General features: G+C 36.7%; 1 protein-coding gene across 1 annotated transcript in view; it reads right to left on the bottom strand.

Moving 5' to 3' along the window:
* Positions 1 to 26,821, bottom strand: part of HSPE1 (heat shock protein family E (Hsp10) member 1) — a 42,311-nt gene that overhangs the window by 4,780 nt on the left and 10,710 nt on the right. Inside the window, exons 1-5 of the mRNA XM_020893567.2 lie at positions 23,523 to 23,641; positions 19,829 to 19,891; positions 10,996 to 11,096; positions 8,141 to 8,183; positions 7,865 to 7,951 (exon numbers count right to left, since the gene is read on the bottom strand). Coding sequence (XP_020749226.1) covers positions 7,865 to 7,951; positions 8,141 to 8,183; positions 10,996 to 11,096; positions 19,829 to 19,891; positions 23,523 to 23,582 — 354 coding nt within the window. The 5' untranslated portion in view covers positions 23,583 to 23,641. Of the gene's footprint in view, positions 1 to 7,864; positions 7,952 to 8,140; positions 8,184 to 10,995; positions 11,097 to 19,828; positions 19,892 to 23,522 lie in introns of the transcript that reaches the window.

Below are 26,821 nucleotides of genomic sequence, written 5' to 3'. Positions count from 1 at the left end.
ACAGATAAGACTAGAGAAAGAAAGAAAAGTGACTCTAATTCTACTTGGTAATTAGAGTATTTTTCAAGTGCTGAGAATGCAATTGGTGTTTTAAAATGCAGTAACTACTCAACAGGGCTAAGTATAGTACATGGCAAATACAGATTAATCTAAACCCAAAAAAAGGCACATCCTCTTTCAGCCATCTTTCCGTGCCACCATGATGGTGCACATGTATGTCCTGGCTGATGCTCTCAAGAGGATCAACAATACCAAAAAGAGAGGCTAATACCAGGTGCTCCAAAGTCACAGTCAGGATTCTAACTGTGATGATGAAGCATGGTTACGCTGGAGAATTCGAAATCATCGATGATAACAGGGCTGGGAAAACTGTTGTGAACCTCACAGGCAGGCTAAATAAATGTGAAGCGATCAGCCTCCAATTTGATGTGCAACTCAAAGATCTAAAAGAATGGCAGAATAACCTGCGCCCGTCCCGTCGGTTTGGTTTCACTGTACTGACAACCTCGGCTGCCACCACGGACCATGAAGAAGCAAGACAAACACACACAGGGGGGAAAACCCTTGGACTCTTTTCCAGCGATGTGCTGCATACGAATAAAATGCCTCAGGGGAAAAAAAAGTACATCCATAGGAATTTTATGGCTAGCAGACTCCCTGCCTAAAACAGTAACAAGAGCAGTATTTATTGAAAAAAGTATCTTTATCCATATATATGATTACAAGGTGATTTGGTCAAAGACACATCCCAAGTCATTGTAATTCTCATTCATATTGGTCACTTGGATGTACCATTAAGTCAGCATGGAAATACAATGAAAGCTACATATTTAATTTAAATATTCTAGTATCCACATTAAATAAGAAAAAAAAGCCAGATGAAATTAATTTTAATGATGTATTTTATTTAATTCCATATAGCCAAAATTACCGTTTTAACATAATTGATAGACAAATTGCTAATGAGCTTCTGTGTGGTTTTTTTTAGGAGTTTAGACTTTATTTGATGAACTGTACAGACCACTGAATAAGACAGGGACAAGACCAGAGAAAGACTTTTCAAAGATTCAAGTGATGCACTGGAGGAGATGTCGATTTAGAATAAGGAAATAAATTAGGAAGCTATTCAGCAGAGTCTGACCTGACTGCTAATGCAGCTTAAACAGCACTGGGAAAGGAGAAAGATTTTATGGAGATGCTATGATGATAATAGCCAAGGCTTACATAGCACCTACTAAGCTCTGGGCACTGTTGAAAGCCTTTATGTATTAACTCTATTTATTCTTCACAACAACCCTACAAACTAGGTTATGTTTCCCACTTTGCGGATGAGAAAACTGAAGAAATGAATTAAGGACTTGCCTAAGGACTCACAGCAGAGTCAAAAGTATAACATGTTGACTCTTGAATATGGTGGACAAAAAGAAAGAAATCTATTTTCCTGATTCATGAGGATATATGGAAAGTCCCTGAAGAGTCTTAAAATCTGATAAGACTCTCCCCACATGTGTTCCAAGATGCCAGGCCACGAGGTAGAATTTCTGTGTTCAGGTCACCACTGCTCCCTTAAGGTCACAAAGAAGTCCAAGTAGTGGATGTGCTTGCTTTCTCCTTTTAGGGGCCTGTTCCCAGGAGAACCAGGGTATTTTAAAGTTAAGATATAATTCACATACCACAAAATCTCTTTTAAAGTGTAAAATTCAGTAGTTTTTAGTATATTCACAAAATTGTGTAACCATTATCAACTACATTCCATATCATTTTCATCACCCCCAAAAGAAACCCAATACTAAATAGCAGTCACTTCTCCTTCTCTCTTCCCCTTAATCCTAAACAACTGATCTACATTCTATCTTCTCTGGAATTATCTATTGTCAATATTTCCTAAAAATGGAATAAAATGTGGACTTTTGTGTCATTCAGCATGTTTTCAAGGCTCACGAATAGTACAGCATGAGTCAGTACTTCATTATTTTCTTAATTCAAAACCTTTTTTAGACTTGGCTTTTAATATATACAAAATACTTGAAAATTTTTCTCCCTCTACAGACTTCGTTGTTTTTTAAGGCTAAATAATATTCCATTGTATACATATACCACATGTTATTTACTCATCAGTTGATGGAAATTTGGTTGTTTCCATTTTTGGATATCGTGATTCATGTGACTGTGAGCTTTATTAGTGCACAAGTATTGTCTGGATCTATGTTTTTCATTTGAGTATATACCTAGGAGTAGAATTCGTAAGTCATATAGTAACTCTATACTCTGTTATTTTGAGGAACTTTCAAACTGTTTCCAAACCCAGTATTTTACAAATCCATTGTCTATGTATAACGGTTCCATCTTCTCCACATCCTGGCCAACACTTATTATTTTAGTCATTTCAGCAGGTAAAGTGTATATCATTGTAGGGCTGGATCTTTTTTCTACTTTGGAAAACCTGTGGTAAAATGTAAAATTTGCCATTTTTGGCATTGCCACGTATGGGCATATGGGATCTCAGTTCCTCAACCAGAGATTGAACTCGTGCCCTCTGGAATGGAAGTATGGAGTCCTAACCACTGGACCACTAGGGAATTCCCATTCCATTTTAAACATTTTAAAATGTACAATTCAGTGGCATTAGTTCACTACTGTGCAGCCATCTATACTATCTGTTTTAAACCAAAGGTTTTTCCTCATTCCAAATAGAAACTATAACCATTTAAGTAGTAATTGCCCCACATTCCCAATCCCCAGCAGTGACAACCTCTAATCTACTTTCAGGCTCTATGAATTTGTCCTTTCTAGATATATAAGTGAAGTCATATCATAACTGTTCTTTTGTGTCTGGCTTAGTTCGCTTAGCATACTGTCCTTCAGGTTCGTTCATGTTACACATAGCATACATCAGAACTTCATTCCCTTTTATGGCTGGCTAACACTCCACTGTATGTATTTATATCCATCACATTTTTATCTCTCCATTCCCATGTGGTTTTGATATGCACTCAGCCTAATTACTAATGATGATGAACATCTTTTCATGTACTTACTGACCATTTGTATATTTCTTTAGCGAAATATCCATTCAAATCCTTTGCCCATTTTAGGGACGTCCCTGGCAGTCCAGTAGTTAGGACTCCATGCTTTCAATGCCATGGGCATGGGTTCAATCCCTGGTTGGAAAACTAAGGTCTTATAAGTTGCACTGAGCAAGCAGAAAAAAAAAAAAATTCTTTGCTCATTTTAATATTAAGTTGTCTTTTAGTTGTTTCATACTAGCTCTTTATATATTCTGGACGCCAGACCCTTAACAGAGATAAATGTTTTCTCTAGTTATGTACATTGTCTTTTCACTTTCTTGACAGTGCCCTTTAAAGCACAACCATTTTTATTTTCTATGAAATCTGATTTAGGTATCTTCTTCCACCACTGAGCTTTTGGTGTCATAACTAAGAAATCACTGCCTAGTCCAAGGTCATGAAAATTTATACCTATTTTTTCCCCCAAGAGTTTTACAGTTTTAGCTCTTACATTTAGGTGTTTAATTTCCATTGTGAGCTAATTTCTATATATGGTGTGAGGTAGGGGTCTAAATTTATTATTTTGTATGTAGTTATCTATCCAGTTAACTCTCAATGAGATATTTTACATTGTCCCTTTGTACTAAATATTTGAAATCAGTATGTATTTCATACTTAAAGAACATCTCAATGTAAGACCTCCCACATTAAGTGCTCCACAGCCACAGGTTTTATGGCTACTGTTTCAAACAGCATAACTCTAGATATTTAATTGATTTCTGAATTTTTTATTTTTTTTCTTTTTTGAATTAGAGGAAGAATTTTGCCTTAATTTAGCTGCCTCCCTCCTCCTCCTCCAATTAATTCTCAATTAACTGATCCTACTCTGCATCATATATAACAGCAAACATTTGGCAAAATATGGCCAAAACATTATGTTACAAATGGTAAGTAATGTGTTCAAACTTTTATAAATTATATTTTGCCAAATATATATTTATAATGCTACTGCAAGTAATCACAATCTGCATATCACTGAAAGGACTAACGGATAATAACAAGTTCTGACCTTCATTGCTTACAATCACTGTTTGTACAGTTAACTATTTGCTGCAATGCCTCTTTTTAATTTTGAAGGTCCCTGAGTAAATCATCACTGCTGCTGAGTACTCTGCGCCTCTTCCACTTCAGAATCTGCCAGTGCTTTGAATTCCTAAGGGCAACTGTCTTAGCTACTCATCTGTTGCTACTATTTTCTAACTACGTACAATTATTTCAAAAGGATTCAAAAAGTGTCCTCTCAAGATTTTCTTTTGTTGGTATGTTTACAATAATCCCATCCCTCAAAACTACCATTTGGAAAGTACACTACCACCATCCCTTGAAACGTGGAAAATCTAGTGGAGCTGGTCTTCAGCAAGCAGTGCTGCACTTTTAAGATTCACTCACAGGATATAAATCTGATGATTAGCCTATCTTATGTTTAACATAACTCAAGAAAAAAATTTCCCTGGTGGCTCAGTGATAATGAATTTTCCTGCCAATGCAAGAGACACAGGTTCAACCCCTGGGTTGGGAATACCCCCTGGATAAAGAAATGGTAATCCACTCCATTATTCCTGACTGGAAAGTTCCATGGACAGAGGAGCCTCACAGGCGCCTCCTCTGGTCCTCCTTAGAAAAGCTGAACACAGCTAAACAACAGCAACAAAGAAAAAGGTGGATGTAGTTATGATTTGGTATATATGTGTCTCACAATGCAAGACACACTGGATGTCTCTCCCACATTGAAGTGAGAGTAATGCATCTTTACTATTGCCAAAATGACACCAGCTTTTGGATTCAGTTTCCTAATAGGAATGATCACATCATGTACTATGCTATGGAGTCGATTCCAGTGAATTATCAATGAAACTGCTATGATTTCCCCAGATATAGAATGATACCCAATCTTAATATTGCTTCAGTTTATTAACTAAAAAAAAAGTAATATCATGAGTGAAGTCAATATTGAAAAATAAGTACTACTAGCTTAGACAGGTATCAGATACTTATTTTGGAGAATTAACCTTTTCAAACAAAAGAGCATCAAATACTGATTTTCCAACTAAAGAATTAACTGGCTTTAAGCTTTAGTGGTCTGTCAATATAATAATCAAAGGTCTATAATCCTACAGCACAGGGCTAACTCAAGTTATTTTCAATGAGTCAATGTCATGTAAAAACTAATTACTACAGATGAAAAGGAAAGGCATATCAAGGGAAATGCAATGCATATTTTTAAGCAAACCAGTTATAAAGGACATTTTTGAGACAACTAAGGAAAACTGAATGTGTCCTACATGTCAGATGACATGAATTACTTAAAAACAAAAAATGCTCTATAAACAATTACAACTTGCTATACTCTCACCTTAACAAAAACCAAATAAGGAGAAAAGAACATGAATGAGATTTCCAATAAGACCAATTATGGAAGGAAAATCATTATGGTAGGTTTCAAATAAACAGTAAGAAATATTAATGTAGAAAAAAAACTGACCTATAAAATTCAACATTTCTATTTGATAAGACTAGTAATCTAGTAATCAACTAGTGTCAACTAGTAATCACTAATAGTTATTCCTGTAAAAAGAAGTTAAAACTAAACCAAAACATCTAAACAAGTGTATTTCATCCATTACACATCAGATATCAACACAATATGACAGGTGTTATTATGTCAGTCAATGAATTGTAAGTTCTAGATGATTTAATTGTCCAGTTTCAAGAAATGATACTATACAAACAAATGGAAAGATACACCATGTTCGTGGATTAGAAGAATTAATACTGTTAAAATGACCGTACATCCCATGGCAATCTACATACTCAATGCAATCCACATCAAAATACTTACGGCATTTTTAACAGAACTAAAACAAATAATTCTAAAATTTGTATGGAAATACAGAAGACCCAACATATCCAAAACAATCTTAAGAAATAACGACAAAGTTGGAGATACCAAGTGCCTGATTTGAAACTATACTACAAAGCTATAGTAATCAAAACAGTATGGTATTGGCACAAAAACAGATACATAGGGAAGAGAATAGAGAGCCCAGAAATAAACCAACACTTACATGGTCAGTTGTCTATAACAAAAGAGGCAATATATACACTGGGGTAAAGAAAGTTTCTCCAATAAATGGTGCTGGGGAAATTGGACAGCTACATGCAAAAGAGTCAAATTGGCTTACTTACACCACACACAAAAATAAACTCAAAATGGATTTAAGATTTAAATGTCAGATGGGAAACCATAAAAGTCCTAGAAGAAAAAAAGGGTAGTACACACTTTGACAATCAGGTTAAAAAATGGGCAGAAGACCTGAATACACATTTTCTCAAAAGAAGACATACAGACGGCCTACAGACAGATGAAAAGATGCTCAACTTCACTAATCATCAAGGAAATGCAAATCAAACCAGAATGAGATACTACCTCACATTTGCCAAAAAGATTACCATCAAAAAAACAAGGACTTCCCTGGCGATCCAGTGGTTAAGAATCTGGCTTCCACTATAGGGGGTGTGAGTTCAATCCCTGCTTGGGGAACTGAGATCCCACATGCTGTGTGCAGTATGGCCCACCTCCAAAAACAGGACAAAAAATAAGTACTGTTGAGATATATGGGAACCCTCCTGAACTGCTGGACAGAATGTAAATTGGTACAACCACTATGGAAAACAGTACAGCGGTTCCTCAAAAAACAAAAAATACAAACTGCCGTACAACCCAGCAATTCTACTCCTGCATACTTCCCCAAAGAAACAAAAACACTAATCAAACAGATACACACATGCCCATGTTCACTGAAGCATTATTTATAGTAGCCAAGATATGGAAGCAGGGCTTCTCTGATGGCTCAGCGGTAGAGAATTCACCTGACCATGCAGGAAATGCAGGTTTGATCTCTGAGTCAGGAAGATCACCTAGAGAAGAAGTGGCAACCCACTCCAGTATTCCTGACTGGGAAATCCCACGGACAGAGGAAACTGGTGGGCTACAGTCCAAGGCGTCATAAGAGTCAGACACAACAGCGACTAAACAGCAACAACGACAACAAGGATATGGAAACAATCTAAGTGTCCATATAAAGAAGATGTGCTATGTGTACACAGTGGCACAAAAGAATGAAATTTTGCCATTTGCAAAAGCGTGGATGGACCTAGAGGGTATTATGCTATGTGAAAAAACAGAAAGGCAAATACCATGAGATTCACTTGTATGTGGAATCTAAAAAACAAAACAAGACAGAGAAAGACAAATACCATATGATTTCACTTATAAGTGGAATCTAAAAAAACAAAAGTGAAGAAACAGTAAAACAGAAGTCGCAGATATAGGGAACAAAGGTGGTGGCCAGAGGGGAGATAGAAATGAATGAAACAGGTGAGGAAGATTAAGAGGTATAAATTCCAGTTACAAAATAAATGAGTCCTAGGAATAAAATGCACAACATGAGAAACACTCTCAATAATACTGTAGTAACTCTGTATGATGACAGATGGTAAACTAAACTTACCACGGTGATCACTTTGTAATTTAGAGAAATATCAAATCAGTATGCTTTACTCCTGAAACTAACATAGTGTCGGTTAATGATATTTTAATTAAAAAATTTTCAAAAGATACTCATCAAAAGAAATCCTAAAGTAACACTGTGACAATAACCTTGCATCAAAAAACTCTAAACCAAAGAGCAAAATAAACAGTGACCTAAAAATTAAAAAAAAATTTGTCTACCATTTTCTTCAAGAGATTTAGGTTATAATGAATTTATTAGTCATTCAGCTTTATACATTCTCACCTCTTTTGGTGTTTTATGAGCTGCACAAAGAAAAATCCACTGTTCAGTTGCCGTCATCTGAGTGCATGTATCTGGATGGCATTCACTCTGTTAAAAATTGTTACATTTATTAACATGTAAAATAACAATGAAAAAGTCTATCAATTGAGTTGCTACATTTTGTGCAAAATTCTAGAATAAATTACAAATTTTGGATGTCTTTGTAAGCACATTAATTGATAAAAACAGGGAAAAAATCAGAACTTTCAATTAGTTTTAAGTTAAAGAAAATATTACCTGAAGTTTGACAGCAAGTCCATTTAGCTCAAGACAGAATTGCCTAAAAAGGTAAATATATAAATGAAAAAGCTTTATCTATTCTCCATATTATTTTTAGAATATTAATCGTAAAAAAAATCCCATCAACACCATCCTTTCTCGTCAGTATTATCAACACCACTTGAATTTACATGGCACATTCCTTACAAAGACATACACATTAGTAAACAAAACCCAAAACTAACAACCCTAATAATAATATTCAATATCAGTGTTCAGTGAGTTGATCACTTTACACACTAGAAATTAGTATAATTTTTCTGAGAAATAACTTGAAAATATTTACCAAGAACCTTACAAAGTGTGTATTTTTTGACTAAGTCATTCTCTTAAGGATCTATTCTAATGAAACAATCAGAACTGCAATCTAGATATATACACAAAGATGTTCACTTAAACTCTATACATAAAAAATTTCTTTGAAAAATAAATGATGAGCAATTGGAAAATTGTAAAATGTTAATATTACATAAACATACAAAAGACATATACTTATATTCACAGTACAATTCCAGTTATATAAAAATTGGTGTGTGTATATATCTGAATACAGTTGTCCCTGGTCAGGGAAGATTCCACATGCCGCTGGGGCAACGAAGCACAACTCGTAAGCCTGTGCTCTAGAGCCTGAGAGCTTAAACTGCTGAGCCCACAAGCCACGAACGAAGCCGGTGTGCCTGGAGTCTGCTCTGCAACAGGAGAGGCCATGGCAATGAGAAACCCATTCCCCACAACCAGAGTAGCCGCCACTCACGACAACTAGAAAAGCCCATGCAGCAACAAAGACCCAGCACAGCCAACAATGAAATGAATTATTTTTTTTAGAAAAGAAGCAAGTTAAAAAACAAAGGTCAGATTATCAGCTATCTATTTCCACTTCAGATGCCTAATAATAATGGTGTTCTAAGAGTATACAAATAACACTATTTCTGAGTCACTACATAAATCTATACTGCTCACTATCTGTTAGTTCCATGTTTTATGTTTCTGGGTTGTTTTCCACCAAGTGGCAATAAAGACAGGTGGTGATAAACAAGTTTCTCACCTAGTGCAATCTACGTACAGCCAACAGGAAAACTAAGCTAACTGATCCAGCAGTGCTACAGGTACAATCTGTGGCAAACAGGGTAGCCTTAACAGCTTCAAGGTAATTGGACACAGGGCTCACACACACGCAGCTGAAGGGTCAAACCAGAGCTGACCACCCTCTAGTCACCAAGTCCTATACACTGGCATGGGATTGCAGCCATTCAGAGGAAACAGCATCTTCTCCTGATTACAAATATTCAGTGAGAAGTACTGGGAGATTTCACTGGGGTCAAGATTCAATCCCCATTAACATATTATCAACTACATTAACCAGTAATAGCAAGTATTAAGCCTCAAATCAGTAACATTAAGCACATGCAAAAAAAAAATCAAACTACCCTGAAAACTCTTTATGGTTAACTATAAAGATGTATACACTATAATAAAGACACAAAACAATATATGTGTGATGTATAATATTTAAATTATACAAAACAAAAATAAGTGAATTATACAAAAAAATATTTAAAAAATAACAAAAGTAGTAACAATAGCACCAGGACTAATGGAATATGCATAAGAAAGATTTTACAAGTTTTGTATAATGCATATTTCACAGTTTAAGTTAAGTAGGGAGGAAAAAGTTTTTTTAGATCTGAAATAAAAACCTTGTAAATTAAAATGAACCCTAACTTTTTAGAAATTATGCTTATGGTATAAAAAAAATACCCTTGCTTATTTTCATCATTTAATCCCACAGGTAAGTAAGTAGTTATTTTCAAAGTGGATTAAAATAAGGCAGAGTGCATATCATTCTAAAGTGTTTTCTATATTTATAAGAATGGCATAATATCTACACACTCATGCTTTCAATGATTATCCAGCAAGATGTATTAAAAAAGAAAACCCAATCAAGTAGTCAAGTGACTTGCCCAAGAAACTGGCAGCTTACAAAGAAGTCTTCCCTGAAACTGCTGAACTGTTATGACAAAACACTGTCTTAACAATATCTAGACAAGCCTATAACATCAAAACAACAGAAAAAGGACCCTGTCTACAAATTGAGGCACTCATCATAGGAAATGTGGTCTAATTTATGCAGGAAAATTCATATCTCTACTTTATTCTATTATTTAAAAAACCAATTCAAAGTAACAAACTTGGATGAACACATATTTCATGCTGCCTTCTCTAACTTATCAATTCCCATTTACAATGGGAAGTTTTTAACTTCAAGAAATAACCTAATTTAAAAAAAGAAAGAAAGAAATAAGCTAGTAACTTCAAGTTACAGCTGCTTCTAAAGTTGACTCATGATTCATTAAAATGAATTTTTTCATTCAAAGAATATTATTAAAAACTCTAAAACTTATTTCAGGATTACAATTAATCTTCATTTACCAAAGAGAAGACTGGAAATTCATACTAGTTGACAGGTAACTCATCAGCTACCAAGTCTAGACTAGGCCCGCTAGAGAGAAATAAAGTAGGCGGGTAGTAAGCAGTAAAAATGAGTAGATACATGGAAATACTGCATCTGGAATTAAAGGATATGATTAAGGAAAACTGTAAAATGATAAGAAGGACCAAATCCATAAATACAGAAAACAATCAGTAAATAACAATGTTGAAAATTTTATAACACTGAAAACATAAAAGCTTTAGAAACTGGCTTTTTGGTCTACAGTTAAATAATAAATTATGGTTCATAATCATAATTAATATAAAGGTTATTTTTACTACTAGAAGTACTATTACTATTTTGATATATCATGAGGACCTACCTTAAATGTTCATACTTCCATACACCTTCATCTTGGCCTTCAGGTGGTTCAAGAATTTTGTCAATATTGGAACAATCTGCTCTTATGTTCTGTTGAATATACTACAAACAAACAAGTTTTATAGTTAATTAAAAATTATACTACACAGTAAATCATACAAGAATTATTGTTTAATGGGTACAGACTTTCAGTTGGGAAAGATGAAAAAGTTCTGGAGACAGAGATGGTTGCAGAGCAATGTGAAAGTACTTGACAACACAAAACCATACACTTAAAAATGGCAAAAATAATCAATTTTATGTTATGCATTTTTTGCCACAATAAGAAAAACCAGAGTGAATACAGAACAAGAAAATCCAAAGAAATCCATGCCCAGAGGTGATCAAACTGACAAAAACTAAAGATAAAGAAGCCAGGGGCAGAGGAAGGAACACTTCCAAACTTATTCTATGAGGACACAATCACCCTGATACCAAAACCAGACAAAGACAACACACAAAAAGAAAACTACAGGCCAATACCACTGATGAACATAGATGCGAAAATCCTCAACAAAGTTCTAGCAAACAGAATTCAACAACATATTAAAAAGCTCATACACGATGATCAAGTCGGGCTTATTCCAGGGATGCAAGGATTCTTCAACATACACAAATCAATCAATGTGATATACCATATTAACAAATTAAAAGATAAAAATCATATGGTCATCTCAATAGATGCAGAAAAAGCCTCTAACAAAATTCAGCACTCACTTATGATAAAAATGCTTCAAAAAATGGGCATAGAAGGAACCTACCTCAAAACAGTAAAGGCCATATATGATAAGCCCACAGCAAACATTATTTTCAATGATGAAAAACTAAAAGCATTCCCTCTAAGATTAGGAACAAGACAAGGGTGACCACTCTCAATTCAACATAGCTTTGGAAGTCCTAGCTATGGCAATTAGAGAAGAAAAAAGAAATAAAAGGAATCAAGATGGGAAAAGAAGTAAAACTCACTGTTTGCAGATGACAAGATACTATACATAGAAAACCCAAAAGAAACTACCAGAAAATTACTAGAGCTAATTGGAATTCAGCAAAGTCACAGGATACAAGGTCAATACGCAGAATAACTTACACTCCTACATACTACATACTAACACTGAAAAATCAGAAAGAGAAATTAAGGGATCAATCCCATTCACCTTTGCAACAAAAAGAATAAAACATCTAGGAATAAAGAGAATCTCCTTTTATCTCTAAGGAGACAAAAGAACCTATATGGAACATTATAAGACACTGATGAAAGAAATCAAAGACAGCATAACAGATGGGGAGATAGTCCATGCTCCTGGGCAGGAAGAAGCAGTACTGTGAAAATGACTATACTGCCAAATGCAATCTAAAGATTTAATGTGATCCCTATCAAATTACCAATGGTATTTTTCATAGAACTTGAACAAAAAACTTCATAATTCATATGGAAACACAAAAGATCCCGAATAGCCAAAGCAGTCTTGATAAGAAGAATGGAGCTGAAGGAATTAACCTTCCTGACTTCAGATTATACTACAAAGCTACAGTCATCAAGATAGTATGATACTGGCACAAAAACAGAAATATAGACCAATGGAACAAGATAGAAAGCCCAGAGATAAACCCACACACCGACAGGTACCTCATTTTTGACAAAGGAGGCAAGAATATACAATGCGGCAAAGATAGCCTCTTTAATAAGTGATGCTGGGAAAACTGGACAGCTACATGCAAAAGAATGAAATTAGAACACTTCCTAATGCCATACACAAAGATAAACTCAAAATGTATTAAAGACCTAAATGTAAGATCAGAAACTATAAAACTCTTTAGAGGAAAATATAGGCAGAACACTTGATGACATAAATCAAAGCAAAATATTCTATGACTCACTTCTTAGAGTAATGGAAGTAAAAACAAAAATAAACTAGTGAGATCCAATTAAACTTAAAAGCTTTTGCACAGCAAAGGAAACTACTAACAAGGTGAAAAGACAACCCTCAGAATGGGAGAAAATAACAGCAAAGGAAACAACTGACAAAGAATTAATTTCTAAAATATACAAGCAGTTCATACAACTCAGTATCAGGAAAACAAACAACCCAATCAAAAAGTGGGAAAAAGACCTAAACAAACATTTCTCCAAGGAAGACATACAGATGGCTAACAAACACATGAAAAGATGCTCGATGTCATTCATTATTAGAGAAACACAAATCAAAACTATAAAAAGGTACCACCTCATACACACCGGTCAGAATGGCCATGAAAAAGTCTACAAACAATAAGAACTGGATGAGTGTGGAGAAAAGGGAACTCTCTTGCATTTCTGGTGGGAACGTAAATTGATACAGTCACTATGGAAGATGGTAGGTATAGAGATTCCTTAAAAAACTAGGAATAAAACCACCATGTGTTGAGAAGGAAATGGCAACCCACTCCAGTAATCTTGCCTGGAAAACCCCATGGACAGAAGAGCCTGGCAGGCTACAGTCTGTGGAGTCAGAAGAGTCAGACATGACTTAGCGACTAAACCATCCACCACTACAAAGTGAGTATATGCCTAAAGATAATGTGTGAAAAGGATATTTGCCATATACTAGCTAGTTTTTTGGTGGGAGGATGGGAGTCAAGGAAGACTTAGGGTTATTTTTTCATCAACTTACATTTTATACTTATTTATAACGGGCCATTATTTTTACTAATACTGCAAAACTATGAAAATGAATAAAATAAAGTTTCATATAGGAAGAAAAAAACACAAAACCACCATATGACCCAGCAATCCCACTCCTAGGCATATACCTTTATTTCAGTTTTGGAAACCAAAACTGAAAAAGACACATGTATCCCAATGTTCATTGCAGCACTATTTACAATAGCTAGGTCATGGAAGTAACCTAGATGTCCACTGACAGATGAATGGATAAAGAAGCTGTGGTACATATATACAATGGAATACTACTCAGCCATAAAAAAGGAACACATTTGAGTCAGTTCTACTGAGGTGGATCAACCTAGAGCCTGTTGTACGAGTGAAGTAAGTCAGAAAGAGAAATAAATAAATTATAGAAATAAACATAACCTACTGACTCATATACATGGAATCTAAAAAGATGGTGCTGATGGATTTATTTTCAGGGCAGCAATGGAGAAACAGCCAGAAAACAGATCTAGGGACGCAGCGGGAGGGGAGAAGGGAGAGGACGAGATGTATGGAGACAGTAACATGGAGACTTGCAACACCAGATGTAAAAGAGACAGCTAATAGGAATTTGCCGCATGACTCAGGGAACTCAAACAGGGGCTCTGTGACCATCTAGAGGGTGGGGAGGGGAGGGAGATGGGAGGGAGGCTCAGGAGGGAGTGGACACGGGTGTACCTATGGCTGATTCTTGATGTATGACAGAAAACCACAAAATTCTGTAAATCAAATATCCTTCAATTAGAAAAAATTAAATTAAATTTAAAAAAAGATAAAGAAGCTGGGGGAAAAGACATGACCTTAGAATAAGAATTCAAATGAGTGCAGCTTTCTCATCAGAAACCACAGATGACAGGAAGAAACGGCACAATACTTTTAAAGTGCTGAAAGAAAAGCACCGTCAACTCAGAATTCTGTATCTAGCAAAAATACCCTTCAAGAATAAAGATACAGATACTCTCAGAGGAAAGAAAACTAAGGAGAATTCTTAGCCAGCAGATGGCTCTAAAAGAATTACTAAAGGAAGTTCTTCAGATAGAAGGAAAAGAATAATACCAGAAAGAAACTTAGAATATCAAGAGCAACAGCAATTACAGATCTCTGGGTATAAATATATATTAGACTATTTTCCTCTGGTCTTTAAAATATATTTGGCAGATGAAAGCAAAATACGCAACATTCTCCAATAGGGTTTTCAAGATATATATTAAAAGATGTAATGTAGACAGCTATAGTATAATGGAGGAAGGTAAAGAGGTCTAAATATAGTTTTTGCATTTCAATCAAAGTAGTAAAATACTGACTCTAAATAGATTGTGAGAAAGTTAAGCATGTACTTAGTAATTTCTAGAACAATCATCAAAAAATTATATGAAACATAGCCAAAACTAGAATAAAACAGAATATGCTCAAATAAGTCTTAAAAAGGCAGAAAAGGGGAAACAAAAAGAGGAAACAAACAAAGGAAAAGTAACAAAATGATAATTTTAAATCTAAACATATCTATCAATAACTACATTAACACTGTTTTTGCTTTAGTTGCTCAGTTGTGTTTGATTCTTGAAAACCCCATGGACTGTAGCCTACCAGGCTCCTCTATCCATGGGATGTCCAAAACAAGAAAACGGGAGTGGGTTGCCATTTCCTTCTCCAGAGAATCTTCCCAACCCAGGGACTGATTCTATCCATGTCTCTTGCATTGGCAGGTGGATTCTGAGCCACCAAGGAGGCCTATATTGAGATTAAAAGGCCTAAATACACTAATTAAAAGACAAGGATTGTCAGAAAGAACAGAGAAATATAACCCAATTATACTGTTTACAAGAAACTTACTTCAAATATAATGATATACGTAGGTTAAAAGTAAAAGGATGGAAAAAAATACACCATACAAACAAATCAAAAGAAAGCTGCAAGGAATGAAAGGTAGTTCAATACTAAAAAAGAAATTAACCAATATAATACACTACATTAATATTAAAAGGGAAAAAACACAGTCATTTCAATTAATGCAGAAAAGGCATCTGACAAAATCCAACATCCTTCATAATAAAAATACAGAAAATCAGGTATAGGAGAGAAGTTCCACAATATGATGAAGGGCTTTTATAAAAACCCACAGGCAATGTCATACTTGATGGTGAAAAACTGATAGGTTTCCCTTGCTCTAAAATTAAACGAGGGAACTCCTAGGTAGTCCAGTGGTTAGGACACTACACTTTCACTGCCGAGGGACAGAGTTCAATCCCTGGTCAGGGAACCAAGATCCCACAAGGCCAAAACAAAAAAAAAAAAATCCAGAAATGAGACAAGAATGCCTGCTTTCACCATTGCTATTCAACACTGTACTTAAATTCTAGCCAGAACAATTAAATAGAAAATAAATAAATAAATAAAAGGCACAGATGACATGATCCTATATACAGAAACCCCAAAGAATCCACAGGAAAGCTCATAAAGCTAATAAATGAATTCAACGAAGTAGCAGAATACAAGATCAATATAAAAAATAAGTTGTGTTTCAGACTTCCCTGGTGGTATAGTGGATAGGAATCCACCTGTCAATGCAGGGGACATGGGTTCCAGTCCCCCGTCCAGGAAGAGTCCATACGCCTTGGAACAACTAAGCCCATGCACCACAATTACCGAGCATGCATTATTAACTCAGAGAAAGCCTGCATGTTGCAACAAAGACCCAGAGCAACCAAAAACAACAAAATTACATATATATATATATATACATATATATATATATATGTATCAGTTGTGTATACCTTCAATGAACAATTCAAAAAGAAAATTAAGAAAGCAACTCCTGGAGCTCCCCAGGTGGCTCAGTGGTAAAGACTCTGCCCGCCAAGGCAGGAGACACAGGTTCGATCCCCGATCTGGGAAGATTCCGCATGCTGTGGAACAACCGAACCACAACTACTCAGCCCTCATGCAGCAAGTACTGAAGCCCGCGTGCCTTAAACGCCTGTGCTCCACAGCAAGAGAAGCCCATGCATAGCAACTACAGAGTCACCCCCACTCTGCAGCTAGAGGAAAAGCCCACCCAGCAAAGACGACCCAGCACAGGAAGAATAAATAAAATTAAAAGGAAGGAAAAAAGAAAGCAACTCCTACATATACCCACATATGACCTACATATGACTGAATCACTTTGTTGTACACCTGAACACTGTAAATCAACTATTTACTTCAATAAAAAATAAGAAGAAAAAAAGAAAGCAACTCTATCTACAACAGTACTTGAAAAAATAAAATATGAAAGAATTAATTTAAATCAGAAGATTAAATAGTTGCATACTGAAAATTACAAAACATTGTTAAAATTAAAGACCTAAATGAAAGCTATCTTACATCTATAGGTAGACTTAATATTGTTATCAATATTACCTAAAGCAATCTACAGATTCTGTGCAATCTCTACCAGAATTCCAAGTCTTTCCACAAGAGTGGAAAAGCTAATTCTCAAATTTATATGTAATTCCAAGGGGCACCAAATAGTCAAAGAATCTTGAAAACATAAATTGAAGGATGCATACTTCCCAATTTCAAGACTTACTACAAAGCTACAATAATCCAAACAGTGGACTTCCCTAGAGATCCAGTGGCTAAGACTCTGCTCTCCCAGTGCAGGGGGGAACCAAGTTCCATCCCTGACCAGAGAACTAGATCTCATATGCCGCAATTAGGAGTTCTCATGCCCTAACTGTTGTGCATACTGCAAACAAGATCCTGTGAGCCACAACAAAGATCTGGTGCAGCCTAAGTAATTAGTTAAAGTAGGTGTTGCCATTAAAAAAAAAAAAGTCTAGTACTGACATAAGCATAGACTTACAGACCAATGGAACTGAACAGAAGAACTAGAAATAAACCCTCACATAAAGTTAAATTATTTTTGACAAGAGTGTCAAAAACCATTCAATGTGGAAAGGATAGCCACTTTTAAGTATACAGTTCTGTGGCTTTCTTGTATTCACCATGTCGTGCAACCAAAGAAAAGCCCTAGACCTAACAGCTTCACTGGTGAATTTTACTAAATATTAAAAGAACTAACACCAATCCTTCTCAAAGTCTTTAAAAAAAAATTGAAGACAACAGCATACTTCCTAACTTCATTACAGCAGCATTCCTGATACCAAAGCCAAATTAAGATACTCTAAGAAAACTAAAATAATATCCCTTGTGAACACTGATGCAAAAATCCTAGCAAACTCAGCAGCAAATTCAAATGATTATACACCATAATCAAATGAGATTTATTCCTTGAATGGAAGGATGGTTCAACATACAAAAACTGATCAATACAATACACGACATTAACAGAATGGAGGGGGAGAAACACACCACAATGATCTCAATTGGTGCAGAAAAGGCATTTGACAAAATTCAACATCTTTTTAAGATAAAAACACTAACAAACTTAAAATAAGATGAAACTATCTCAACATAATGAAGGCCAAATATGAAAACCACACAGCAAACATCATACTTAATGTGGAAGAGACTGAAAGCTTTCCATTAAGATCAGAAATAAGATAAGGATGCCTGCTGTTGCCACTTCCATTCAAAATAGTATTTGAAATTCCAGCCAGAGTAACTAGGCAAGAAAAAGAAATAAAAGGCATCTACATTGGAAAGGAACAAGCAGTTTTCAAATGAAATAATCTCATATGTAGAAACCCAAAAGATTTCACAAAAAAATTGCTATTAGGACTAATAAGCAAATTCAGCATAGCATCAGAACAAAAGTCTACTTTTAAAGAGAAAAATATCTGCACATTTTTCCTCTTAATTTTTGCCAATTTCCATGCACAGAACTCCAGATTTTATTTCTAAATCCTCCACAAGGCCTCTTTACTAACCTATTAAATATTTGTTCATTGAAAAATACATTCTTTTTTTTTTTTAAACAATACATTCTTAAAAGGCAATGAGCAAAGCCATTCAATCATCAGTACTCTTCTATTTCCTGTGCTAAGTATCTAAACACTATACTGGATCCATTCTAAAGGTTTTTAATGTTTCTCTTAAGATTATTAAATGTTTGGGGCCAGGGGCTTCACAGCACAGCTCTCAAGATCTTAGTTCCCTGACTAGGGATCAAACCCATGCCCTCTGCAGTGGAAGCAAAGAGTCCTAACCACTAGATCACCAGGGAAATCCCTGACAAATTTTTACTGCTCAAAGAATTCAACTGTGTTTTTATTTTGTTTTCCAATATTTTTAAACAACACAATAAATCCAAATAGCTATCTACTTTAACTATCTAGCTATCAAAATCAAACAGCCTTGACTAATATACTAGCACAGCCAATTTTAGTCATCCTTTTATTAACCCTTCAATGTGATTTTTAAGAATTAGCTATGGAAACTTTTTTCTCCCAGTTTCCAGATTTTATTCATTTGCGAAGAAACACCACATTTTTTTTTTTAACTCAACATAGTACACAATATGGTTCTCAGTAAAAATGCTTAAAAATCTCCTAAGGGGGGGAGGGGGAATCTCCTGAGGGCTTTTTCAAACCAAACATGCTATCTCCTCCTGGATAATCACAGTCTTAGTGAGCTATTTGGTAGTGGAAACAAACTTTCAAATATATTGGAGGGAGACAAAAGAAGTAGTAGGAACTATGGGAATTCCCTGGCAGTCCCCTGGTGAGTGGTTAGGACTTGGTGGTCAGGACTTGGTGGTCTTACTACCAGGGCCCAAGGTTCAATCCCTGGTCAGGGAACTAAGATCCTGCAAGCCAAGCATGTTCTCTAATGTTCAATCACCAAATGAATAATGAGTATGCTACTTCTTTATACTTACATTATTCCACTTAAGCATTCAATTATTTGTGAATCAAATTCATTCTAAAATCAAATTTTATACCTTAATTTGGTATATATTAATAGATAATAAAATGTATTTAAGTTTGATGATAGTTTAATATGCCATCTTAAAACAAAATCAGGTTTCATAGAAGTTTTAAGCAGGCATCCCAATAATTCCATGGATTCTGGTTTGTGCTAAAAGATACAGGAATACTTAACTGTGCCAAAGGAGATAAAATGCTCAGGTTATTGGAGCTGCAAAAGAAACTATTATCATTACCTGCTGAACAGCAAGGGTACTGTCCATTTCATCAAAGGATTCATCAGGCCAATTATAGAAATCCTGCAAGAAAAAAATGTCATGGTTAAAGTGCATACAAAGTTACAAAGAAGATGCAATACTATTATGATTAACTTCAATTCTTAACAAAGATCCAAAGTTATATCAGGGGAGAAGAAAAGTTCTCATATTTTAAACAATGTGTTTATTAGTAAGTAAATTAAACACATTTTATTCAATGTTTTAAATGAACACCAAGATTTTATTTAACTGAACTCTAAGTTACAGTTTTCTCAACCACAGATCCCTCAAATATGGCTCTCATAAATCTTTCATGTGTTATTAATTGATAAGTCCAGCACAATTTTGTTTGTGGTTAAATATTTTTCCAAAACTTCTGATGAAAAAAAAATCCAGGCAGTAAAAAAATTCATCAGTTTTTACGCAAAGAGAATAGCTAGAATAAGCAGCAGTTACGACTCCATTACGTATTATTTAAGACAGATATTATAAATCGCAGTTCTAACTGCAAAGGATGTTTTAAATTTCTAACTCAAAATGTGAGCACCATCAAAAATGAATTATTTAAAAAGAACAACCTACTTTTTAAAACATTTATTTGTTTACGTTTTGGTTATGCTGGGTCTTCGTTGCTGCTCTCAGGCTTTTTCTAATTGCAGAGAGCAGGGGCTACTCTCTCGTGACAGTGTGCAGGCTTCTCACTACTGTGGCTTCTCTTGTTGCAGAGCATAGGCTCCAGGGAGCACGGGTTTCAGTAGTTGCCACAGGTGGGTTCAGGAGTTGCAGATCCTGGGCCTCTAGCACACAGGTTCCATAGTTATGGCACGTGGGCTTAGTTGCTCTTAAGCATGTGGGATTCTCCTGAATCCAGGATGGAATCTGTGTCTCCTCCAGTTATTAGCAAGTGGACCCTTCACCACTGAGACACCAGGGAAGCCTGGCAGCCAGATTCTTAACCACTGGACTACCAGGAAAATTCACACAATCTTCTTTTAAGGGGGATATTTTTATGGGTCACCTTGTACTGGTTCTGAACTGCTCTACAGATAGCCCAGTTCACAGACATTCACCAAAGTGTTAAGACTCTTTCCATCTGACGGCTTTTTCAGCAGTTTACCTATGTATCTTCTGTAGGCGCTTAATGCCTGACACATTGTAGGTACTCAATAAATGTCTGGGAAAAGGTAGTAGGAAACCAAGAATCTACAACCCGCATCAAGTCAGTGTGAGTCAGTCTCTAAAAACTGGAGCAACCTGAAGAGTACAGTGTTTGATACCACATTAATAAAAATTTAATTGCAAAACATGTTTATAAATAGAATGCATGTAACAGTAAAAAGTTTAAAGAAAAAAAAAAAGGAATGATAATCACCATTACTGACCAGGAGTGGGTAGAAGACAGAAGAATGTGATACAGAAGGATTTAACTATATTAGTAATGTCTCAGTTCTGAGAGTACGTGATGGGTATGGTATACCAGTTAAGTGTCTTAAACATTTCATATCTTTTCTTTTTCTATTCTGAATATTTTTCCTATTCTGTATGAAAATGAACTAAATTTATTTTAAAAGTCAAGAAATAAAAACAACTTTCTGGAAATTGTTTTAGGATGTCTCTTGCTAGATACTATCTACATATTATTAGAAAGTAGTTTTAAAATTCTCCCTGATTTGTAGCGAAAAATGTTTCTATTAATACACCATGCAAATTTTTTCATTTTTTTAAAAAATCAAAAAATAGTCTGTATTCTGTTTTTAAAATATTAGAAAACACATATAGTAAAACAAAGAAAAGATGTAAAGATGTAAAAAGTTAATTGAGAATTAAATATTTGCCTCATACCTAAAACACTTAAAAGAGCCAAAAATCCAGCTTAATGAACATTCTCATCTATGCGCCTATAACCCAACCTAACCAATTAAAAAAAAAGTAGAAAGATACTCTATCTACTCTAATTCTAAATATATCACTTTAGAGTAGACCCATTTCACTGAAGGAAATCAGTGTGATATACAAAGGATAGGCAAAATGCTGCTTAAGTAGTCCTTTTTAAAAAATCCTAACCTTTTCTATTACATTTTAACAACTTTGATCTATGACTATGTGGGAAAAAGCAAAGGAGCTTTCTATATGTGACTTACTCATAACATAGCAAATAGGTGTGTTACAATACTGAATTAAAATCTATGATTCTCTAACCTTTCAAAATTAATAACTTTTTAATCAGTAAAAATGGATGATTCTTATGTGAGTACAAAAAATTCACTTCTAAATACAAAAATATAAAAGTTTATCATTTAAAAGGATCAGAAATAATGTTTCCACAGAATAAGAATTAACAGCATCTGAGAAAGATCATTTATAAAGAAAGAAATTTTGGAAACAGTAAAAAGCATAAATAACATGCAAATTCCAAGTAGAACGACTATAAAACTGCCAATAAAACTGCCACAATAAAACATGACTCTATAAAAACAAAAGGTTTTCAAACTGAACTCTCTAAAATTCAGTATTAGAAGCAATTTATGAAAAAGAAAAGGTCACTAGTGAACTAAGTACGAATCGAATATGGAGACTGTAACCTTTGGCAAAAGCATCTAATTTCTGGGCTTCAGTTTCCTTATCTGTAACATGGATCTGGGAAGGTGCCTGGGTCTAAAAGTTCCCTTTGAAAAGACACCCTTTCCCAAATTCTGAGCAAGGCATTAAAAATCTATTCTCTGGCATAAGGTAGTAGATAGAATAGCTCCAAGATTGCATCTGGTCTCCTACCCTGCTCGCCACCCCACACATACACTTAACCTCTTTTTCTTTAAAATCACATTATAACATCTCTTCTGATTTTGGAGCATGTACCCAATTGCAAGCCATTTCACCTGGCACGTTGATCAGATGAGGTCTAACTATCCTATTTGATTTTTTTTAAGAATGTGAAAAGCACTCCGTCTTTTGCAAATCCCAAGAATCAATACTGACATAAGGACCAACTCACCCCAAGTACTGCCCTACTAAAAGTTGATAAAATTATAATCAGTTCCTTCCTTATGCTTCACATATAATAAAGCAATTCACAAGGAATGACATCTAACAAGTCCCAGCCTGATGATGAAAACTTGCTGGACCAGAGAACAGCTAGAGCGAGAAGTGGTCAAAAGCAAACAGCAGGAGGAGGAGGGTTAAGTAAATTATCGACTCCCGGATCCGGCTAGACAAGCTGGATGTCAGGAGTAGGGCAGGTCACAAGCCAGACAGAAACTGGAAGCCAGTTCGAGGGAGGCTGTTTACACCTCTCCCACCCTAGAAGCCCCGGCCCTCACGGAACCTCGGGGGTCTCCACCTGGACGGCCGCGCCCCTCAGCCACTGGTCACTGGACATCAGGCAAAAAGTGAGAACAAGCAGTCGCTGCTAACAGGCTTTCCAGCCCCGGTCTCGGCCGCCCCCACGCGCCCTCACGCCCACCCTCCAGTCGGAGCTCCGCAGGCCTCGCGGGCCGCCGCCGCCTCAGCCAAACCGAGGGGCTGAGGCCCCGGAAGAGCAGGCCGGGCACCAGTGCCCCCGGCAGTCCGCCGGTCGCCCCGGCCCGTCCTCCTCTCAGAGGTATCCACTTCAAAGTGCGACTCTGCTCGGCACCAAGAGCGCCCTCCCCCTCCACCAAAGGTGCAGAGATAGTACCTGAGCCTTGGTACCCGGCCTGTTCCGCCTCAGCACAGCCGTCCCCTCCGCCATGACCATAGTGCCAGAGTCTGGGCGGCTGGAGTCGGTACCCGGATGTAGGGGACGGCTGCCTGCGCGGGGGGCGGGGCGGAGCGGCGTTCCTGGCCCGGGCGCCGGGGAGGGGCGACTGCTGACGGCACAGCCGGAGCCCGCGCGGGGCAGGGTGGGAGGAACCGGAGGAGCCCCCGAAAGGGCCAGCTGACGGAGGGAGGGGGCCGAGAGAAGGAACAGCCGACGACTCACAGGCGGCGAAGTGGAGGGAGGGAGGGAGAGACCGGCTGCCAAGGGCTGGAGTAGCAAAGGGGATTCCGCCGGCCAGCGCAGACAGCCACCGTCCCCAAGTGGGAATGTGTAAATTCGGCGTAACGCGTCGCGCATCTCCTTGGGCTTATGTTAGCTAACTGTAAGGACTGAGCTTGCACAATGGCGACCGTTTCAGTTGTCGGTTGTGCAAGCAAATACCTAGAGAAGCATAAGTCTGTCCCGAAATGTGCCTAGACGTGCAAAGTGAAAAACAGGTCAGCAGTCTTGGAAAATTACACAGACCCTGCATGAAATCGACCAATTTCAAATCAGACTTGGGTTTAGAGTGTAAAATGGTATTGCCGCCATCCGCTAACTTCAAAGCCAAGGATCTTTCAATGACAAGTTTGTGTAGAGAAGAGACCCAGATGCCAATTATCTGGGGTAGAGGGGACACCAGGTATTGTGTATTAAGCAGACAAAATTAGCTTGTATTTTTTTGCAAGTCAGAGCAGGAGGAGAACATGAATGCCCCTTCATTGACGGTGGGTGTTGTACATCCCAGAATTTCAGTTTTACTTTGTTGCAAGTTCTAAGTTTTCTCTTAAAGCATGGAATCACAGACGTATTGGCAAACCTTTTTTTTTGGTTCCTGCTTGGAAATCTTAAAATGTTTGATCTGGGATGAGGGAGGCCTTAGGTTATCAAATGGGAAGACAGTTAAATAAGTAAACAGTGCATATAGTAGGGTAATTTCCAAGAGAGAAAAGCACCAGATATCCCATCAAGTACACCTAAAGGTGTATTAAAGAATGCTGAGACATGTAACAGAGTCTCCAAAGATGGAAGCCAGGAGTGGATGAGAGGGTGGTTAAAATGAGTGCAAAGCTGAATAACTGTCATGACTTGGAATTTCGTTCAGAAGCATTTAATATGGGAAGTCTGTTTGCCTTTAAAGATTTCTTCTTTCTGGAAGATGTAGAGACTGGTAACTTTTCAAGAGAAACGATAATTCCATCACTAACTTATAAGTGCAAAAAATGTATTCATCCAACAAGTGTTTATTAAGCCCCACTGTGTGTTTAGCACTGAGGTAAAAGTATAAAAAGGCCCCATCCTTAACGATAACTTGATTAGAGTCTAGCAATGGAGACAGCCGTGCAAATCACCAGTTCTCTTAATAAATACAGTGAGAATCTAATACAAGCAGCACCTAAATGTTGCCACCCTAAGAGAGATATGCGTGGATCTGTAGAGAGCAAATTCTTAGGTCTGTGGACAACTTCACCTCCCTTACTCCAAGGATTCAGTTATAATTTCCCGGACTGTGTGGTAGTCCCTGAGCTATATCAGTTATCTATAGTTGAAGGGGCTCATCTTAATGTTCTCTTAAGTCCAGAGTTAGTAATACTTAAATACTGTTTCAATCCATCTGAAAAGAACAAAAGAAAAAGGGAGTAAGTAGGTGTTAAATTCAGGAAAAAAATACATATTCATCTCTTTGAAAAGTCTAATTATGTTACATTGTGATGTCAATTCTGGCCTTGTTTACAGGAAGAACCTTGGTCTTTATGGTTGAAATGTTTCTAGCTCATAACCTTCACATTTTAATCTGATGTTTAATCTGTCAGTCTGCAGATTGGAAGTCTGCAGACCTCCAAACAACAATAATTCTATAACCACAATTAATTTAGGGAGTGGGGGGAAGAAGAAAAGAGCATGATCAGTAATAACAGTAACATGTAAAAATAGGTTACTTGAATATTTTGGTTAAAGAAGTAGCTTTTTTTAAAGGTAAGATAGACAAATGAAAAGAACTCTGGACTGAGTGAGATTCAAGAAATCTAAATTCTCTTCCTTGTTGACTGTAAGACTTTGAACAGCTTGTCAAATAAAAGGGTGTGTGTGTGTGTATGTGTGTGTGGTAATGAAACCTTCTGCCTCATAAAAGTATGATCTTTTGGAGGCTTCCCTGGTGGTCCAGTGGTTAAGAATCCACCTTGCAATGCAGGGAACGTGGGTTTGATCCATGGTCTCGGAAGATCTCACATGCCATGCAGCAACCAAGCCCATGGAGCACAAATACTGAGCCTGTGCTCTAGATCACATGAGTCGAAACTGTTGAAGCTCAGGCACCCCAAAGCCTGTGCTTTGCAACAGGAGAAGCCACTGCGGTGAGAAGCTCGTGACTAGAAGCTCTCTGAAACTAGAGAAAGCTCGTCTGCAGCAATGAAGACCCAGTGCAGCAAAAATTAATTAATTTTAAAGACTCTCAAAAGTTTTAGAAGAAAATACTCCATAGGTCCAATGAATCATAAGTAATTTCAAAGCCATCTATCCAATATGAAATCCACCTTGGGGAGTTTTAAAATCCAAGTAAAATAGTGAATGCCCATTGTGTTTAGGCACTGAGCAAGAGCTGAGAACCATGAATAAGATGTATAAGCTCCTTTCTTCAGAAAGTTTAAAAATGAATAGGAAAGGAGGATATGTAAATTACTATACTACAGACAAAATGTCTTTGGTTGATGGTTGCCTATTTGTTATCCACACTCCTTGACATAAGCTCTTTGCAAAGAGACTTTACTCTTGCTCGGTATCCATCTCTCCCAATTTGAGCAAGGAAAGGTAAACCCATCTTTAGCTGAGGGATAAATCCTTATTGGCCTAAGCCAATGTGTAAAGGGTGAGCATATGACTCCATTTTAGCCTAAGGAGATGGAGCACTTTGGGGAAAGGTTTTCTTGCTCTTGAGGAGACAGTAAAAGAGATGGTCCCTTTTTTGTGCCACTGAAGCTTGTCAGGTCTGGGGCTGCATCAACTGTCTTGACTTGAAGGAAGCCAACCTAAGAGCAGAGCTGATGCACTCACGGGTGCGTGAAGTACTTGAAATGTGCCATGAAGTAGCATGTATTGAGGGGATTTCATGCAGGCAGTTTCCTTCCAGGCCAAGCAAAACTGAAGCAGCAGTGAAGTATGGAGATGTATGTTCACAGCTGAACAAAAAGTAGTTG

The sequence above is a fragment of the Odocoileus virginianus genome, chromosome 30 (genome assembly GCF_023699985.2).
Source record: "Odocoileus virginianus isolate 20LAN1187 ecotype Illinois chromosome 30, Ovbor_1.2, whole genome shotgun sequence".
In the NCBI taxonomy this organism is placed as follows: Eukaryota; Metazoa; Chordata; class Mammalia; order Artiodactyla; family Cervidae; genus Odocoileus; species Odocoileus virginianus.
This window is presented reverse-complemented; position numbering and strand designations above follow the sequence as displayed.